This window comes from Anolis sagrei, chromosome 6 (genome assembly GCF_037176765.1).
Source record: "Anolis sagrei isolate rAnoSag1 chromosome 6, rAnoSag1.mat, whole genome shotgun sequence".
Taxonomy (NCBI): domain Eukaryota; kingdom Metazoa; phylum Chordata; class Lepidosauria; order Squamata; family Dactyloidae; genus Anolis; species Anolis sagrei.
In genome coordinates, this window is record NC_090026.1 from 102788538 (window position 1) to 102809806 (window position 21269).

At 35.9% G+C, this 21269-nt stretch overlaps 1 protein-coding gene across 6 annotated transcripts in view; it reads right to left on the minus strand.

Moving 5' to 3' along the window:
* Positions 1-21269, minus strand: part of AKAP9 (A-kinase anchoring protein 9) — a 111442-nt gene that overhangs the window by 11138 nt on the left and 79035 nt on the right. For all 6 annotated transcript variants that reach the window (XM_060782278.2, XM_060782277.2, XM_060782279.2 and 3 more), the window contains 16 exons: positions 19528-19760; positions 19058-19177; positions 16656-16832; positions 16442-16546; positions 15749-15901; positions 15339-15518; positions 12001-13083; positions 9808-9954; positions 7491-7949; positions 7166-7223; positions 5657-5778; positions 4672-4863; positions 3610-3783; positions 2708-2852; positions 1637-1832; positions 981-1131 (listed from right to left, as the gene is read on the minus strand). In XM_060782278.2, coding sequence (XP_060638261.2) covers positions 981-1131; positions 1637-1832; positions 2708-2852; positions 3610-3783; positions 4672-4863; positions 5657-5778; positions 7166-7223; positions 7491-7949; positions 9808-9954; positions 12001-13083; positions 15339-15518; positions 15749-15901; positions 16442-16546; positions 16656-16832; positions 19058-19177; positions 19528-19760 — 3695 coding nt within the window. The remainder of the gene's footprint in view (positions 1-980; positions 1132-1636; positions 1833-2707; positions 2853-3609; positions 3784-4671; positions 4864-5656; positions 5779-7165; positions 7224-7490; positions 7950-9807; positions 9955-12000; positions 13084-15338; positions 15519-15748; positions 15902-16441; positions 16547-16655; positions 16833-19057; positions 19178-19527; positions 19761-21269) is intronic.

The window sequence follows — 21269 nt, forward strand, 5'->3', positions numbered from 1 at the left end:
ATTTGAAAAACACTGGGGAAGATCTTGACCACCGGCTTAGCTTGCTAAAATTCTAATTCAAGACTTCTTAAACTTTTTCTACTCATGACCACTTTCTGACCAAGAAATTGTATGTGTCCCTATGCATATAGGTATATAAAATAGGCACAAAAACCAAACATTTACTGATAACACAGCCCCCCCCCCCCCCCAAAAAAAATCTTAGTGTCTTGGTTTTTAGGCCTGTTCCTGGGGTTCTTTGGGGTTCTGATTCTGAAAATTGCATTGGATAGACTGCATCAGCTGTAATTTCTTACATATGGTTATCATGGTTTTCTATGAGTTGTATATAGCATTGGGTTCTGTACTTCAAAATTAGCATCATTTTTACTATCAGTAGATTAAATATACTCTGAAACAGGACTAACATTCGAGGCACCAAAATGTGTGTTGATCAGTGTAATGTATCAGCATTTGCAAGCCTTGAGAATCAGGCTCCTTTTCCTTTTCGTTGAGTGTAGCTGAAGTTCTCTGCAAGCATTTCACATTGTTGCTCACATATTTGTGTAAATAGGTCCCATTCAGGAACCTTTCACTGTTGCCAAATTTTTACTGACCCCAGCATTGAGCTAAGGGGTTGGGGTTGGGACCCACAGTTTAAGAAGCAGTAATCTAGAGCACAATTTAGTATGAATGTTTCCTCAATAACTTTAGACCTAATATATACCCTGATATTAGCAGTAGCATGAGCAAGATGGAAAATAATAGCACAATACAACTGCCGGTACCTGCCTACAGGTGACATTTCCCAAAATTAGATTTTGAATCTGGCCACTGAGAAGAGTGGATTGCTGTTTTAGTCTTAAGTTTGTGTATCAGACAAGTTTTTGAGGAAATAGTAAACATTTTCTAAAGGGAGGGAACATAACATAAATGTGTACAGTGAAAGGCTCTAGATGTATGACTAATTCTTAGGATATTTAAGATGTAATTTTGGTTACCTCAAGTTCTTCTTTTTCTCTTTCTTCACTGCGTTCTACTTTAGTCTTCTCCTTTTCCAATGCCCACTGAAGCTCTCTTGATTTCTTCTGCTCACTCACCACTGTATCTTTTAGCAGATCCAGTTCTGCTGCTTTTCCTTTAAGTTCATTTCTGGAAAAAAAGCCAAGGTAAAATTCCCATTGTCAATTTTCTTTGAAAAATAACTAGCATAGGTGGAAATGGCTAGAATCCTAGTGTTGACATTATGCTGGTGGAATTGTTGAGTGTTACAAAAATATGTGTCCAGTATCATGTCATCCTTTCAGGTGCAAGGGCAAGAGGCCCCTATACAACAAAAAGCAATACAGTCTTTTTTGTTTTTTTGTTTAGTGGCCTCTTGCCCTTGTACTTTGGGGAATCCCTTCTCTCTATTATCATTTCAGGTGCAACAGTAAGATGGCTGAATTATTTCATCAAATTGTTTAGTTTGGATGATTTAATTGTTAAATTTGATTGAGTTCATGAAATCTTTATAATGTAAGTTATAATAGAATGTCTCAGCTCTTTATTCCCAACAATGTAGTTTCTTTTTAATGTCAATTGAAATCAAAGCACATCCAAAAGTGAGTTTTACTAAGAAACTGTAGTCTGTAACAAAGAGCAACAGAAGCCTCACCTGATGGCTTCCAGATCTCTTAAGTGCTTGTGTTGTGCTTTCAATGTTGTTTCCAGCTCTAGTTTAGTTTGTCCAAGTTCATTTTTCAGTTCTGCAACCATCATTCTCTCAGAATTCACCTGTTCCTGAAGTTCAGCAGCTTTGTCTTTTGTACTACTGAGCTCCATTTGCATTTCCATGTTCTGCCCCAACAGGTCTATAGAGTAGACAGTGAAACATGAGGGGACGGACAGTAAACACCAATTTTTTTTCATATTAGGCTTAACAAAAGGCAGAAGCAAGCCCAGGATATCTTCAATAAACAAGACAACAATGAAAGAAACTCAGGCCATATCCAAGACTTCAGTACTGGTGGTTTTTGTACCAGAAAAGCAAATTACAGTTATGTTGCCTAAGATGAACTCTGATAATCTAAGACAGTATCATCGACTGTAACTGGTAGCACAATTAGAAGACCATTTTTATTCTTGGTACTTGAGATTTCTTTTACTAAGATGCAAGGGGTAGATCTGACATTTTACACTGCTGGGGAACAGCTTCTACTTTGAGACAGAAGCCCTAAATGACTAGAATGCTCAAGATAGCATTTTAATTTATAGTCTTGATATTATTGAGGCTGTATTCTATTTATGCTTGTAGACCACAGTAACAATTAAAGGATGACTTTAAATTGACTAGGACAACTGGTCTAGCTCAGTGTTCTCGTAAATTCAGGAAGAGATCTTTACCAGTCTTGTTACCTGAGATCTTTCAACTCAAATTTCAGGAAATGGACAAATAGTTTTGTGTATAATGTGCTCTCCCACTGAGATGTTCCCTCCTAGTTTGTGTTTAATTGGTAGAGGCTAGAAAAAAATCTATTCGAAGTAACAGTTTTAGAACCATACAATTATGAAGTTAGAAGGAAGCACAAGGGCCATACAGTCTAACCCCCTGTCATGCAGGAATACCCAATCAAAGCGCCCCCCGAAGGATGGCCAGTCAGCCCCTTTAAAAGGCAGTACCAGCCTTAAGGAACAAAAAAGGCATATAGCTATAGACTTAGTGGAAAAGTAAAGATACATATATTACCTTGACATTGTGGTTCAATTTCTAGTTTCCCTTTTGGATCAGTTTTCCTATTGTTTAGCTGAGCATGCAGTACATCAATTTCCATTAACAAACTTCTTCTGTCTGCATTCTGAATGCAATCCATGGCCGTTCTCTGGTATGTTCCCTGTTGTTGAACATTTTAAAAGGCCATAGAAATAAAATACCAAATAAGAAAGCAATTCTCAAGAGTGTTTCTTCAGTATTCACTAAGAAGAGATGTTTCAGTTAGTTCTTTTTATTTCATGCAACTTATAAAACTATCTATATAGTCTTTACTGATTATTGGGCATCATCAGAACTTCAAAAATAGCCTTTAACTGTATTATCTTTTTATATGATGCTCTAAAGTAGTGCTTCTCAAACTCTGCTCCTCCAGGTGTTTTGGACTTCCGCTCCCAGAAATCCCAGCCAGCTTACCAGCTGTTAGGAATTGTGAGAGCTGAAGTCTAAAACATCTGAGGGAACAGAATTTGAGAAACACTGCTCTAAAGTAATTGACCGTTGGATATTTTTAAAACAACTGAAGACCTGCCACTTTAAATGCTATATAACAGCTTCACTGAAGTAACATAACACAACTTCTTTAGAATGCACACCAACATACTGAAGTTTTTTTAATTAAAAAAATCCCTGTTCCCGTGGCTACAATGGGAAGATTTTCATATTTCTGGAGAAGGATCAATATTAAGTTGTACCTCGAGGAACATTTTTCAATATAAAATCACAAAAATTGTTCCAATCCAATTTTAGACCAGAGAATGACATGGAGAAGCATAGCTAGGATTTAAAACCATCATGTGAATATATCCTTCAGTATTTCAATCATTAAAATGTTTATGAAGAGTAAATCATCATTTCTAGAAGGCATTAAGGCATCTCACCTGCTCTTGAAGCCTCTTTTCTATGTGATCCATTAATGTCATTACATCCTTAATGCCTGCTTCAGCCAATTCCGTTTGAAACGCTGCTAAGAGAACATCCTTTTCTTTCTGGAAGACCTGCTGAATGGCATATATAAGTTCTGTTCGCCAGTCTGAGATATCTCCTGCAACAAACTGAAATGCCACAATAAAACGACCACTCATGTGCAAACATTCTTGCTCATACACTTTTGTTACTCGTTGAGGAGCTCAGTAAATTCTCAAAATGTTTTTTCTTAGAATTTGTTTCATTTGGACTTCTTGAGATTGATAAGGAATCAAAGCCATTTGTTTTAAGGATTGCTCTAATGCAGCAGTTCCTAATCTGTGTTCCACAGAACCCTAGGTTCCATGAAACCATCATAGGGGTTCTGCATAATAGGAGTTATGTTAGAGTAGGAAGATCCTATTGACATTTAATGTAGCTCTGCTTTAAATATGAAATTTGAGTATCTTTATTTTCAAACCAACCTTACACAAAACACTCAAACAACAGGAGCTATAACTCACAGTGTTGAAGAGCCACCAAAAGCCCTCCCTCCAAAGACATTGCAAGTTACAGCAGGCACCATGAACATGTAGCCCAAACCCAGGGACCATTTCATCCTAGATGTTCTGTTTTTCCTCCAGAATGGACATCCCAGAGTTCCTTTCTCTCTCTCTTCATTGGAGTAGAATTTGCATGACCCCGCCCACTGCCTTTTACTTAACCCTTTCCTACCCTTTTCTATGGCATACAGCAAACTGTAATTGATAAGCAACTGAATAAGAGGTTTGGGAAGAATTCACCATGATTTATGGGAGTTGTAGTTCACCTACATCCAGAGAGCACTGTGAACCCAACCAATGATGGATCTGGACCACTTACTAATTAAGTACATTATATTACCTTTCACCCCAAAACAAACAATGCCTTTTTCAAATAACCCAGGCATCGCTGGGTATGTAATATTTCACAAAGAATGTATGAGAAAATAATAGTGATACACGCTATGATGTTCAAATAGTTGAAATTATATTTACCTCATTTTCCCTGTGAATTTGCATTTTGGCAATTAAATCCTTTAAAGATGAAATAGTGCTTAAGAAAGCTTTACGTTCTTCCAGCCATGAATTAGGCCCTTGTTTATCAGAGTATATATCACTTTCAGTATAAGGAAATTCTGTTAGAGACAGCACCTGCACACCTTCATGATGTATAGCTCTTAGTAATCCCTATAAAAAAACAAAAGCAATTATAAAATTATGCCTGCTGCTGTTTACTTTTCAAAGCACATCCTGTTGCAGCACTCTCATACAAATCCACAATGAAAAGTTACAGAGACTGTGAGCCTCAGGGGGAACCCTTCTCTTTCTCCTCTTCTTTCAGGCCTGCAAAGAGGGGATTCACAACTTTTTCATTTTTAAACAAACCACAATTCCCCATTATTCCAAAAAACACTGGTTTGCTTAAAATTGAAACAAAGAGGATTTATGTTGATCTGTGAATATAGTAGGGGCAATATGTGATGAACAGGATAGAAGTTTATCTCCTGTTCTGGGTCCAACCAACATAATTTGAGGATATATGTTGTAATGTTTACTCATGTTTTAGTTCAATATATCTTATTAGATTGTTTCTAGTATTTTTCATTTTGATGCTTAACTCCTTTGTTTTAAGTTTACTGTTGTTACTGTGCATTATGCTGTATTATATTTTGATGTATTTGTATTCATTTGAGGCACTGAATGTTTGCCTTTTTTGTGTGTAACCCTAAGTCCCGTTGGGAGGAGAAAGCAGTTGAGAAATAACTATTATTATTATTATTATTATTATTATTATTATTATTATTAATTCTATCTCATAAAGTGTGATTTTTTTTTGTTTAAAAACTTACAAAATGCATGCACACTTTTTTAGAGGAAAAAAAATTAATATTGACGATCACACACAAAATTAATTGCACAGACACTTTAAAACACGCTGATAATATAATTTAATACATTTAAACAAGTGAAAATAATTTACCTTTATTTTGTTTGGAAGAAAATCTGTTGAAGCTTCACTTTCATCTCTTGCTTCTTCTGATACAGTATCTGATCCTTGGGTTTGTGCAGGATATGCTCCGTGACTCCAATCCGAACTAGAATCTAATGGTATCACCAAGTTTTAGAAAAAAATCAGAAAACGAACTGCAGAAAAACCAGTGTTAAAATGGGTGGAGTCTACTTATTTATGTATGCAAATGCAAACAGAGCAGGACTCGCCAGTAAATTCTGATACTAACATGTATTTGTTAGAAGTAAAGCATCTGACTGTATTGTTTATTCATTAAATTTAAAATTAAAAAAGAAGAAAAGGATCTGACCAGCAAATGAGGTACTGCAGAAAGGCTAGACACAAACATCTGAAGCACTGTTTTAGGGGAAAGTGTTTAATGATTTTATGTTCTAGGGTAACATTTACAATAAAATGAATAGCCAGGGCTTGTAATTCTGTGGAAATAAATACAAATGGTTTTAAAATGACTAGTTATTTAAGCTATGGTGGCATGCAATTTTCTTCTTTTATTATTAACTGAAGTGCTGTATCGTAGGAGTTCGACTCCCATGCTGTGACAGCTCCACTGGTTGCCGGTCCACTCCCACACTAAATACAAAGTGCTGGTCATTACCTATAAAACCCTAAATGATTCGGGTCCAGGCTATTTGTCAAATCGCATCTCCCTGTATAGACCATCATGTGGACTGCCGTCTACGGAGGAGACCCTCCTCTCAGTCCCAACTCCCATCACAAGCACGATTGGTGGGAACAAGAGAGGGAGCTTTCTCTGTGATTGCTCCCCATCTGTGGGACTCCTTCCCTGAAGAAATAAAAATACCCCCACCCTCCTCTCCTTTAAGAATCTTCTAAAAATGCATTTATGCACTTTAGCATATGGAGAGGATTAGGACTGCTGGCTAATCTACATGTATTAGTTATTATGATACATCTTAAATGTAACACTGCTGTCAGCCATTTTTAATATAATATCTCATAATTTGTTTTTAGGGTGTACATTGTAATGTTTATTTATGTTTTAGTTTTTATGTCTTAATGGACTATATGAATAATAATGTTTTAAAAATGGTTTTAAGCTAATGTTTTTACCCACTGTGTAATGTTGTATTGTAATGTGTTTCGTATGTTGCTGGCATTGAATTGCTGCCTTAGTAAGCCGCCCTGAGTCCCCCCTCGGGGGTTGAGAAGGACGGGGTACAAATATTTGAAATAAATAAATAAGAAATATTCTTGTTATTATTTCATTTTAATACTTAATTCCTTTGTTGTAAGTTTTCTGTTGTTACTCTCCATTATTTTGTATTATTTGGATGAGTCTGTACCTATTTTGGGTGTTTGCCTTTTATGTGTAAACAGCCCCGAGTCCTTCTAAGGAAAGAGGGCAGTCTAGAAATAAAGTTTTATTAATAATTATTTTGTAAAAATAAAGTTAATTAACTGTCTTCTTCTAGAAAATAACATTCAGTATTTTCTTACCACTAGAACATCCATCTCTGGCATTAGAAGTTGCAGACTGTGTGACACCAGGGATACCCTAAATTAGGGGAAAGGGGGAAATAATTTGAAAAATTCAATTATATACAATTCAGTACTACTAGACTGCTGTGAAGAGAGCTCTTTTCAAAAGTAGCAGGAGTGTTTCTAAAAGCTGTAAGTGTCACAAAATTGTAGTATTGTCTAGGAATTTCTCCCATAATCTACAGTATTCTAAGTGTGCAATGCCTGAATGAGAAAGGAAAGGAAAGGAAACCCAATAATGTCAAGACCTTGGTGAAAAATGAGGCACTGAGACAATACATACCTCTTTATTTCTCAGAGCTTCTATGACATCCTTCAGAGTGTTGCACTCTTCCGTTAATTCTTGTACTACAATATACTGCTCTCTTTTAAGAGTTTCTGATTCTGAGATATGTCGTGTTTCCATGTCCATTATTTCAGCAGCATGAAGTTCTTGCATTTGGTCAATCTTTTCACTGAATTCTCTTATTATTTCTGCAACTTCTTCTGAGGAGCACCCATTCTGTAAATCAATCTGGATTCCTTCATTTTTAACAAGGGGCTCTGATGTCTGGTTACAGCTGTGAATATGGAGCATTTTCTCTGTCTGACATGATGCATTTGTTCTGGTACGTATTCCCTCGGATTTTTCAAAGTTCTTTTGCTTTCTCATTTGATCTTCAATTTTCTCTTCGGCTTGAGCTAGTTTGTTTTTGGTTTGCTCCAGCTCCTCTTGAAGATGAAGTAGACTTGATTCTCTTACCTATGAAGAGTTGAGGCACAATTATCAGATCAAAGTGTGTGTGTGTGTGTGTGCTTTCAAGAACTGTGTTGACATGTGAGAGTCCTATGAATTTCATTGAATATTCCCAGGCAGGGAATACTCGGAGATGGTTTTGCAGTTTTTTCCTTTGAAACAAGGCTATAGTACTTGATTTTCCCCGGTGACCCCCTACTCAAGTACTAAACAGGATTGACTCTTGGCTGATCCCACGGAGGGATCCTGGAGTTAAAAGAGCAACATAGGAGCCCAAAGATTTGAACTGCAGGGCCAACATGAGTAATTAATCTATGACAGTCACCTCACTAGTTCCTTACATAGAGGATGCTACATACAGTGTCTCCTATTTATTTGCTTCCTATCTTGAATGTTTGCTTATGCTCAACATCACACAGTAATACTTCTAAGTGCTTCAGAGCACTATTCATTAACCTATTGAGGCAGGGCAGCTATGTTCGACTGTTGCAGTGAAAACAACAAAGCATCTTAAAAATGGTATTATTATCTGCACAAGCTTTTGTTAACTACAGCCCAATGCATGTGATGAAATGAACTTAGATCACAAAAGCTCATACTTTAGTTAATCTTTAATGTGCCACATTAGTCCCTGTTCTTCCAAATTATGTGAGTTTGTGTTCATAGTTTGACAGTGTCAATTTCTGGAGAAAAGTCAAATGGACTTTCACTTAGTAAAGACAGACTAATTTAAAGCAAAGACATTCAGGATAGGACAATTTTCCTTTCAGTGCCATGCTCTCAGTGTCATGAAAGATGCCTTATAGCAAATGTACTGAAACTTTGAAATATCAGATCCACATTGATTAAATTGTGATAGCATAGTAATAGAACCCCTAGTTAAATGAGATTTCTATCAAAGGACAGTCTTACAAAACGCACTAGAAAAATTATTCATAAATACATGTGTAGAGATATGTTTATTATAAAGTGTTATTTATAATGTGTTTGAATCTGTATTTATGTATTACATTGGTTGCCATGGCCTAGCTGTGAGGGATAGGTTGCCATGGAGACAAGGCAGCAGAGGAGGTGGGCGGAGCTAAAAGAGAAAAAGGTTTGAAAGTGTCAGTTAATTTTCAGTCAGGAGGATGAGACCCTGAGAGGAGGAGCAGAGACAGTTAGGGCTCTGTGGTGTGAAGCAGTATAGATTCAGTTAGTTTTAGTGTTTGTGAATATTTCTTCAGCAAGGGAGCTGAAGGGAAACCTCGTTAGATTGCTTGAGTTAAAAAGAATCTAACAGAGGGGTTTTTAGGATCGCCAGTAGTGGAAGACTGGAGATCAGTGGTTTGATCCGGTATAGGACAAACAGTGTGAATATTCACAACAAGGAACACTGAAATAATAAAGCACTTCACTGTAGAAGGAGTTTATAAGATTGTAACATCAGAAGCCTGAATGTATCTCAACCAAGCCATATTGTAACCATCAAGCATGTGCCAAGTTCAACATCTCAATATTGCAACAATTACGCTTTGTTAATAATAAACTTGTTCTCTTTGTATTTTAAACCTGCTTCCTCCATTGATTTTACGTTCGGTGCATTCCACTCTACCAAAGTTACCTCACTACGCAAATAGGGATAAACAGAGACTTTAAGACCAGCGTCTCTAAACATATTGGTGGCAGTTTAATTTAATAGCAGTCTAGGAACTTCCTTACATTTTTGGTGGTCCCATTTGGTGGGATTAACACCACGTCTTTACATTTTATTGGTGGCATTGATACGTCTTTACACATGTATAGACCATTTTTCAGCTAAATGGTTCGCCTTCATTTATGGCAAGCATTATTTCATGCAAAGTGAAAGATATTTAGCTCTTACTGTTAACTGCTCTTTTAGTTTCTCTGTCTTTTCTATGTAACTACTAAGCTCTTCCTTGGCAGCAGCACACTCAGCTCTGGCCCGTTCAAGTTCAGGATCAGCAGTAAGTATGTTTCTTTCTTGGTTTTCATCCAGTTTTGTTTCCTCCTGCATATCAATACAAAAAGTGTGACTACAAACAGTGTTATGTCTCTGAGCAGGTGCATATAGAATTGCACATTACAGGATCAAGAACCTGTGCAATTCCATATTTTCCTCCTGCATCATTTTTCAAGCCATACAATGGTTTGCTGCGGTTCATTTGTGGAACTGATTCAGACTCTTAAGGAATGGTGGAATCAGCAGGGGAGGGAATCTTTTTCCTTCCCCTACAAGCCCAGAGCAGCTGTATCATCATAGTCTTATATGCCTCTATCCATTTCTCACCAGGAAAAAGCAGTAGCTCAACACAGGGAAATGGTTTGGGATTGAGCACATGGGAAAGAGAATAGTTCTCTGCACACCAATCAAAAAACAACAGACAGGTGAAAATGTTGCTAGAAAGATACTTGCCAAAGTAATATAAGCCACTGCTTATGGAAGCTTATCTGAACTGCTGTCCAATAATGGTACCTATCCAAATGCTTCTAAAGTTGTAGGATTTTCATGTTAATTGATTTAAGAGAAAGATTTTGTCATAGAAATAATATGGATCATTAGTAATGGGGTGGATAAAAGCACAGAAACAAATAATCCAGTCTTCCTCCATAGAGTTTCTAGAAGATATTTTGGACTTCAACTCCTACAGCTTTCTAGAAAACTGGAATGCAAGGCCCATATTTTAAAACAACTAGAGCAGTGGTTCTCAACCTATGGGTCCCCAGATGTTTTGGCCTTTGAACTCCCAGAAATCCTAACAGCTGGTAAACCGGCTGGGATTTCTGGGAGTTGTAGGTCAAAACACCTGGGGACCCACAGATTGAGAACCACTGGCAATGAGGGAACCCAGCTGGGGAATGCTGGAGTAATATATGGAACATGAAATGTCTTTATTACAAAGGTTAAGAAAAGTATTTGGAAGTTTTTTTTTCATTTCCAACTAAAGCACAATAAATAGCAAGTTAACATTCTGAATCCAAGACATACAGCAACACAGGTGAGCAACACAGGTAAGCTTTTGTTATCGCAAAGTCCGATTTTCATTCTCTCAGCAGCACATAACACATCTAAAGTAACATCTTTGTTAGTTAATGCCTTCTTTCTTCTCATAGACAAATGGCTGTCTGCAGACTACCAGGCTCATCATTCTCTTCTCAAGGTCTACATGAGAAAGGCCGCAATAGAAAACACTGTAATAATATTATATTGACCAAAGGAAGGTAATGTTTGCATTTCCACTAACATCAAAGTCTGAAATGATGCAAACTATTAAAAAACTTGTTAAGAAGAAAGGTTTGAAAGGAACATTAAGTACTGACATCTGTATAATGTGCCAACTAAATATCTTTAGTATTCAAAGCAGAGTAATAAATTCATAAATCAGTCCCTAAAGCACTAAAGACAAGTCCTATCTCTCAATGCAGCTTTTTTGAACTGTATCAGAATCTACTCTTAACCTACTGATCTCAGAACTATTCTAGAGGATCAACATATTTTCATCATCAACCTTTGAAGCACAGGGCTTCCAGGACAAAATGAAACTTTGGAATATGTAATGATTATGTTAAGGAACAGTACATTGCCCTTTGAAATCTGTCCTGAAAAATCATAAAAATTGATTAGAAAATCCTTTATTGCGGCAGCATATTGGGAGGAAGCTGTTGCCAGAGCATTAATAAAACTCATTAGAACTAATAAGTATTTGTTCATTAAGAAACACAATAATTTTGTTGAAATTTAAGATCCACCCCTTAATGAGATAGGTATTCCTGAATTCAATAGAACCTACTGCCATACACATGACGACAGCCTCCATTGGCTGTAATCGTATGTACACTTTCCTGGAAATAAATCCTTGTAAAGTCTATAGATAAACCTTATACCTTGAGTCAACATAATAAGCACTGCACTGTTAGAACTGTTGAAGATTCATTAAATTTTAGTCCATTTGCCACTTTGTCAGTTGCATTTTCTACCATCAATAGGTTAATTCCCCCCATCATTTGTGAAAACCACCAATTTTCTGTAAAAATGAAATATATTCAGATGACAGACCTGAGCAGTTTGTATTTTTCCTTTCTGGGAACTTTGCATTTTCTCCTTTTTGTGTTTTTCTTCTACTTCGACTAGGAGGTGCTGAAGTTCAGTAAGTTTTTCTTCCTTTTCCCTTTCCTTCTTTTGAGCTATTTCCACTTTTGATTTTTCTAGTTGCAGGTTATTCTGTGCATTTTTTAATTCACCTTCCATCTCTGTAAGTTTCTCCAATAATTCTGATAATCTAGCTGTGGCATCTTCTCCAGCTAAGCTATTAACTTTCTCCGACTGAACAGATGTCACAGCTTCCTTGGCAGTTTCCGAAATTGCATGCATTTCAGGGAGAAGTTTGCTTTGCTCTAGAACCACACTTAGTTGAGCTTGACTTCCAAGAGCTGCAGCAACATTTTGCTCAAGAGTTTCTTCAAGCTCTTTTATTTTCTGTTTAAATACTTCTGACTCAGCTTGGGCTTGTTCTTTTAAATCCTTGAATTGATTGCGACAGTGCTTTAACTCTGATTCCTTCTCCTTAAGAGATTCTTGAAGCTGCTGCAACTTCATCGCTGCATTGCTAGAAGACTCTGTAGCATTTTCAGCAACAGAGTGGTGTGAGATTTCATTTTTTAATATGTTTGCTTTCCTCTTATTTTCAGCTTCTGGGTTTTCAGTATTTTCTTTTATTGTTGACGTTGAATAATCACTTTTCATATGTATATTTTTGTATCTTTCTACCATCATTTCATATTCCCCTTTCAGTCCATCTAATTCTTTCTCTAATGTGCTTATTATTAATTTTGTTTCCTTAAGTTCATTTTTAGAAAGAGATAACTCTACATGATAATTTTCCACCTGCTTCATCAAAGTTTCTTTTTCTGCCAACACATCATCAAGCTGGTGTTTCAAGTTATCTGCATCCTCCTGAGTTGATGAAAGGTCCAGAATTTTATGTCCAATATTTGCCAATTCCTTCTGTAGTGTCTCAATAACTTCATTCAGCTCCTCAATTTCCCGCTCACTGTTCTGCTTTACACGTTCTTGATCACTCTTTAAATGTTCTATTTGGGCCTCCAGTTCTACTATGTGCTCATTTTTTTCCTCAATTACCTAAGTGGTCAAAGAAATAAACATATTTAGTTTTTCAAAGAAAGACAGAAAGTTCTACAGCAAAAGATTTAAATCAATCCCCCCAAATTATCAAAATATTTTTCTTAAAACAGCACATTTCCTAGCTCCAATTCTGTTTTCACAAAAGATTGGGAGAGCCAAATCCCAGGATGTCTGTAGAACCCATCTAAGAAATCTTGTTTTCTCTGTTTCTGTTTTCATTGTTCATGCATTTTAGTTTATCCAATTACATTTTTTCCAAAGTAGAAAGAACTTCTAATTGTATAATTGCTTGCACTGAATTTAAGTTCTCTTCCCTATTTAAGACCTCCATGACACACCCCAATTGTAAGAAAAGCTACAGAAAAACAATTTTTCAAGAGGTAAACTGGAGCACAAACAAATATCTGGTGCTCAATGTCTGTGAGTAAAAGTCACAACTGGATGCCATAGAGCATACTGAGAATATAAAAGTCAGAGTGCAGAATTCAAAGGGATAGCATACAGAAGCAGAGCGTACTATGGTGCTTCCATTCTACATAAAATATATAATCTGCATAATTCTTAAATTAACTAGCATTTTTTCATTATAATTATTCCTGTACCTACATATTTGCTGATTTTCATCTACATACTGATCCCTGATGAGAATAATCACCATTTACTGGAAAATGCAAAAAATAAAATGAAAATGAAAATAAATAAATAAACCTATACCTTTAAAAACACACCTCTCCTTAGTGTGCTAGAACACCAAAAAGTAATTGTTCTTCACAATCCAAAAGTATAACAAAATAGAAAAGGAATGAAGAGAGTGATTTCTGAAGCATGGTTGCTCCCAAACTTTGGTCTTCTGATTTTTATTTTTATTTTTGGATGTCAACTACCAGAAGCCATAGCCAGGATGGCCAAGATTCAGGAATTCCAGAAGATAACAAAAGTTTTGGAACCACTGCTACAGAGTAACTTTCACTTCGTATAATAATGATGCTGTTCCATTTTCTAGATAAATGTTTGGACAAAAGAACCTGGCTCAAATTGCCCCCAACAGCTTTAAAAATGGAGATAGATGCAATTGAGAAGAACTTAGAAATAGGGAGACCATACAAAAACTGTTTAAATATGAGAAAAGCATTAAAAAACCCACAAACATGGCTAAAACATGAGATGTTATAAAATGTCTACATATATGAAATGTTAGTGAAAATATAGGATGTTATAAAATAACAAATGCAACACTTACAAAAATCTGAACATAACATTGTTTTCTGACACAATGAACAATTGAACATCTATCTACACTACAAAATAAAACTGTAGAGACTGAATAAGACAACTTTGATTAATAGCTCAAGACATTTAGAGGAAACAAGTAACAAATGCTTTAGAATTTTTGAAATGATTCAAAATGCTAGGAAGTAAAAGGAGAAGAAAGAGAGGGAAACAGAAAGATGCATGAAAAAGATTACAAATGTAGCCAAAACACCGCCTTTAAAGGGAAAAGATATGTTTATAATGACTTCACGAACAGAGATTTGAAAATACACTGTTTTGATTCAAGAGGGAAATTTTGACTAACATTGTTAATTATATATAACTACATGGTAATTACAGGCTACAATCTACATATGTGTGTGATTTTATAAAAATGAAAAATGTTATGAAATTATAGTTGTATATAAAAAAACAATGAAATGAAATCTAAGAGAAAAATTATTCAAGAGGTATGACCCTGATACAAATCAGTTGATTCAACACTTATCTACCAGAAATCCATAATAAAAGAGAGGAAGTTCTGGAGACCAAATAAGAGAGCAATATGAACTACTCAAAACATTAGACAGAATGGCTAAGTAATTAAGAAATTATTTATAAACCTCAAGAAAAATTTTGAATGCTAGCAGAAATGGAGAGAAGAATACAGATAAGGACAAGTGGATAGAATACTATACATAAGATTATTAGTTTATATACAGTGAGAACATCTGAAGTACAGATGTCAAGAAGAAGATGGAGATTCAGTAATGTAAACTGGATGCACATTGATTTGATCCTGGAGAGACTTTAAAACTAAAATCTACACAGAACTACACAAAAATTACAAGTTGCAGTCAACATAACAGAAATCAGCATTCATGAAAACTTGGCTTTAGAAATGAGAAATATTACTAAATACTATGATTTGTGTTCTAAATCTTATTGTGACTTTTAACTGGTTGCAACATAAACATTAAAAAAATCCAGAAAACATGTACTTTGTTATCTGTTGCAATTTCAAGTTGCAGCTGAAGTTTTGAAATTTGTTCACGGAGATCATTTATTTCCTGCTCCTTTTCATGCATTATCTGTACACATTTTCCAGCAACTGGATGGTGGTTCTTTATAGAAGTATCATCAGGATTCTGAATGGCTAGTCCCATTTTTTCCATATCTTCCTACAGACAAAAAAGAGCAGCATAGAATGTAACTTATTGTACTTCCTTCACTTCATCAGTTGAATATAAATATAAGAACACACTGTTCCAAAAGAAACAAACTTGGTCAGTCAACAGTTATGTAAGCTCCATTGACTGAATGGTTTTACTTTCACTGGGAATACCAATTGGATTTAAGTCATGATTTTCATTCAAGGGAAGAAGGAAAAAAATCCTTTCTAAATAATTACCTTGAATAATTTATTTTCTTGTTCAAGTTCTTGCTGTCGTGTAGCAGACTCTTTTCGCTGGATTTCTAATTGCATGTGCAACTGTTGCACTTCTTCATTTTTGTTTTCCAATTCTTCACGGAACTGCTCTAATTGTTCTTCGAGATTTATGATCTGTATGTCCAAAATAAGTGGCGAAGGGATAATAAGTGTTGTAAGGCAGAATCCAGTTCAATTCTTAATTTCAGAAACAAGATTTTATATTTACTTTTAAACACTTAAGAATGTTTAGTAATATGCACCAACATGGCAAAGTATATGGATTGCTTCTGTTTCCTCATCCTCAACAGTGAAAAGTAGTGGGTGCACACAAGGGGACAGATCATGCTAGCAGAAATCAGGAACAGGAAATTAATATTCAGACATGGCACATCTCAGTTTCTTTGGCATACCACAAGGGCTAGGATGATGGATTTGATTAGGAAATTGATGGCTCTGATCTCCTCAGCAGAGACATATGGGATCCATCAAAAGTGTCAGTTGCTTCCTACATTTCAGCCTAGGCCTCACAGCTGGCCAGCAGAAGGAAGTCATATTTGAACACTGAAACCAGTTGGCTTTGCTGGTTTTGGTGCACCTTTCTCCCCTTATTATGTTGGATTTAAAAGATTTATATAAAGGTTTTAAAATATCGGAAAAACTGAAATACTCCACCTCTTTTTCTTTCCTGTCTACAGCTTCTTGCTCAGCCTGCAGCTGTGCTTCTAGGGGTAATTCTCCCCTTATCGCTGAAGAGCCAAATTGCTTCCTCTCCTCCACCTTGAAAGCAAGTATATTAGTTATCATAATTCCTCAATTCACAATTTTTAATTAGTAAATACATCAGTGATCTGTTGATAATAAAGCAGATTTCCCACATGAAAAATACCTTTTGCAAACTGTCTGCACTCGCCATTAAAGCATGTTCCAGTTCACTGATTCTGCACTCTAATTTTTCAATTTCTTCATTCCGTTCTTGAACATCTCTCTGAAGCTGCTCCTTCGAGAGTAAAAGCTCACTGCATTTGTCTGTTTTCTCTTTGAGGTGATTCATCAACTGCTCAACCTGGGAACAATAGGGATACTATTTTAAATCTGCTGAAAATTTTAAATTATGAATGACAAAGCTTTCTGGTGAAGGCTTTAGAAGATGTATGCTACTATGGGCCGTGCATTCAAATGCAGATTTGTTGTGGTTTCTCAAGTTGAATGGTGGAGGAGAAAAAGAAGCAGAGGCAACAAGAAGAAAACTCCAATTTCTGAAGTACCAAGACCAAAAAAAGCTATTAAAATAAGAAGTCAAAAGAATATAGGTGAGAAAGATGGAAGAATGAGAGCTTAAGAAGAAATGAAGAAATCTGGCAATCAGAAAGAAGTTCTTGAGAAAGACATGAAGCATTTGAGAAAGGTAAAAAGGATTAACAAAACCTGACAGTAAATACTAATAAAAATAAACTGAAGTCTCAAATCTTCTACAAAACACAAATAATAATAATAATAATAATAATAATAATAATAATAAAGAAATGAGTGATTTGGCAACTTTATGTACTTTAAAAATGCTTGAGCTTTGCAGAGAAATGCCACAATCTGTATCTGTTACATTTTAAATGCCTTTTGACTCTCCTGTTGGTACTTTATATTTTTACTCTCCCTGCATGCATATAAATTAATGCATATGGTTACAACTGTAAATAGCATGGTATGCATTTGATTAAGTGGGTTTGAACCATAAAAAGTTCAACAAACAATTCAATAAAACCCAAGTCTTTTAAGTAGCATTAAAACTCTATTTTACTGAAACAGACAATCACTGGAATCTGTCACAAACTAAAACCATGCTAACTCTGTTGCCCAGAAAAATACTGCATAATTGGAAAAAAAAACCCTTTATCAATCGTTACTAATATTAGAACTATTCAAAGTATGTTGGTTTCCCCACCCCCCTCATATTGTAGTCCATATTTCCATAGAAGCCAAGATAACCAGTTGTTCTTCTACAATGGTAACTTTTCCAGATTTTAACTTTTATTTGTACCTATGTATCATATTCTGCCACTACACAGAGAATTTCAGACAGACCGCACAGAGCTCTGAATACATTTTTTATAGAAGTGCACTGAAATACTTCATTAAAGAAATGGCATCAGAACATCTCCCTCAATTAGCTGAAAATCTATAGACAAAAATATACAAAAATATAAACAGAAAGTCTTATCAGAAAAAAGGCAAAAAAGCATTTTGAATCCAACCAAAAAAGTAGTGCTATAAAGTAACAGATGAAGATCACGATGAAATTTCAGTGTACTTTTGAAAGCAGCCATTGTTTCATTGGGTGTCTGCAGAATGAAGCTTTTCTTCAATGTGCCATTCACTTTCTGGCATCCTTAAAGAATGAGCAAGGGTTTCTAAAGACTTCAGCTTTGTGATGTTTTGTTTCAAAAGTACTCTCTGTTATGTCTTGTCCTACTTTGTAATCTACCCCATTGTTATTATTTTGATGAATATTTTAACACAACTTGCAACAGGTGAAAAACCCACACATGACATTCTGCAGACTGTGATTAAATGTAAAGGTAAAGGTTTCCCTGATGTTAAGTCTAGTCGTGTCTGACTCTGTGGGGTAGTGCTCATCTCCATTTCTAAGTCAAAGAGCTGGCATTGTCCGTAGACCCTCCAAGTTGATGTGGCCAGAAGGACTGCATGGAGCACCGTTACCTTCCAGCCGGAGCGGTTACCTATTGAACAGTGGGAGCTCACACCAATCCCCATATTCAAATCAATAACCTTTCAGTCAGCAAGTTCACCAGCTCAGCGGTTTAACCCGCTGTGCCACCAGGGGCTTCAGGCTGTGATTACTATTTTTAAAAAGACATGCTGGTGAAAAAGCAAGAGTGCTTAAAATGTAATCCTTGCTGTAACTGATTACAGAGGAAACTATTAAAATAATTTGCAGAATAAAATGTGGAATGAATTCACATTTATTCAAAAGATTCATTTCAGTCAATAGAGCTTACTATCAAATAAATGGACTGCAGACCTTATCTATATCAAAAATACACATTTTTTCTGGTTTGCAATCAAATTTTATGCCAGAGCACTCTGGTTCAAATGCAACAGGATACTAAATCTTCAAACTGAAGAAGGTGCATGGTCGTAAAGAAAAAAGGCAAGGTAAGAGGCACACGATCATGATACTTGTGCAAGTTTTATTTTCGTAGCATTGTCACCAATCTAAACTTACGTTTTAAAAGGGTTGTGTGTGTTTTTTTAAAAATCCCCTTATCTTACCTCTCGATTTTGATGTTCACTGACTGGCTGAAATCTTTGTGGAATCTTAATCTGTTGCTCAAGTTTCTGTATTTCTTGCTGGAATACATCTCTCTCGTGCTCCCTATCAATTGCCTGTTCCTGAAATGTAAACCATTATATTTCTTATGGCAAAAGAAGCATCATCATCAATACATGGTACTTGCTTGTTCTGTTTCAGATACAAGCAGCAAACACTTTACCATTTCAAATCCATATAATGAGATACTGGATTATTTCCATTAATGACATAATACAGAAGCAGATTTGTATAGCAGCACTGCCAAAAATATCACATTTGTGACTACTGGAATGTGAAAAACACTGAAAAAAGAAAGCAGACAGATAGTTGGCACAACTTTCCTTCTCTGTACATTTATCAAAGAACCAATTGCCCAATATATTTTATTTATAGCACAGTGCACTGTAAAAAGTCTGTGTTTCTTACTTACATCTAGAAATTTTTTTGTTTTCTCCAGCTGTTTCTCTAGAGCTTGATTTTGTTGTCTTAGATCCATTAGCTCGACATTCTTTTCTTGCTCTAGTTCGAAAAACCGGTTGACCTGTTCTTCTATATCAGTTTCCAATGCTTTCACTTGCTTTTGAAGGTAATCATATTCTTTTTCTGCTTGCTTCTGCACTTCTATTTTTTCCTTCATCAGCTTTTCTGTCTCTGCCAGTAACTCTGTTTTTATAAAAGAATCAAGTATGCTTAGATGTACCCAGTTAAGTTAGTTTGTCAAAACAAAACCACTCCCAAGAGTGCCTGTTCATGCTCCAGTGTAACAAAGGATGGAAATAGGTTTGGGTTTTATCAAAATTATGTGGTATCTCTCAATAAAAGGGGAAAAGTTATCACCAAAAAAATCACACAAAACCCCAGAAGAAAAGACTGAGGCCTCTCAGCTTTCCTTACAACACACAGATTTAATTGGTTATCTAGCTACAAAGCCCATCACCGCAAACAGTTAAGGACACAGATTTTAATTAACACTGGGGAAAGTTTAGATATATATTAAAACCCAACTATCTTCTCATCCAGTACGACTGACCCAAGTCAACACAGATTTTCCAGCAAGTATAGCATACAACATTTCAATATAAAAGTACTACGAACATTCAGCTGATGAGGTACAAGAAAAACAGAGGGGGATTTTCTGCAGCTAGGGTTGTTTTGCAGACAATAACCCTGCCAGTGTTTTTCATAGTTTAGAGTGCCAGAGCCCTTAGGACAGTGGCAGTTGCTGCAGCAAATAGCACCATGCCGCCCCAGTAAAACTGAAGTGCTTTCTGTAGTAAGCGGTAATGCTGAATGGAAGCCAAGCTATAGTTTCTATGCCACCAAAGCTGGATATAAAGGGAACATGGTGATGGTATTCCTACATCACTGCTGGAATATCAGAAGGGGCCTATAATATACATGTAGTCTAACATTATATACAGCCAGACTATCAAGATAAAGGATGTATATATGTCTCATTAGTATAAAGCCAGAGAGGGGAAAGTATAATCCATTGACTACATGTAGCTCTTGGAAATTTGTTTTACTGTCCTCATAGTGACAATTTTCTTTGAAAAGAACTGGCTGAAGAAATGGCTAATGTACACCAACTGCCATAAGTATATGGTAGATTGGCTTCCCCTTAACCTCATCCCCTCAAATGTAAGATAAACAATACTCTTGCTGATTCCCAGACCCAGAAGTAATGCTTCTGGTTGTGTCAGGAGTAGAATTGTGGATTTTGTGGGGTGGAATGGTGCCCATATTTTCCACAGTTTCTCACCAGCCATTTTTAAACTATGTTTATTACAAATACACATATATCGTCCAGAATCTTTTTCACTGAAGCCAAAGAAAGAAAAGTCACCAGACAATAATTGTTATTGCTACCATTTCGCACTACACAATACAGATCTTTGGGTACCATCATCTTACATCATCCTTGTTTGCTTAATCATCATGTGTCAATACAGAAGTCATATTTAGCCAATATATTCTCATCTGTAGTTAAAAACAAACCTGAACTCCAAAATCACTGAGTGACCAAGATGATGGTTATTTGATGAATCTGCTTTTTATAAAGTTATGAATGTATTACATTTAAAAACTGTGAGCAATTGTTATTTTAAAAAAGGACACCGTGGGCATGAAATACAGTACGAAAGCTGCAGGCCAGTTGATGTTAATGTCAGT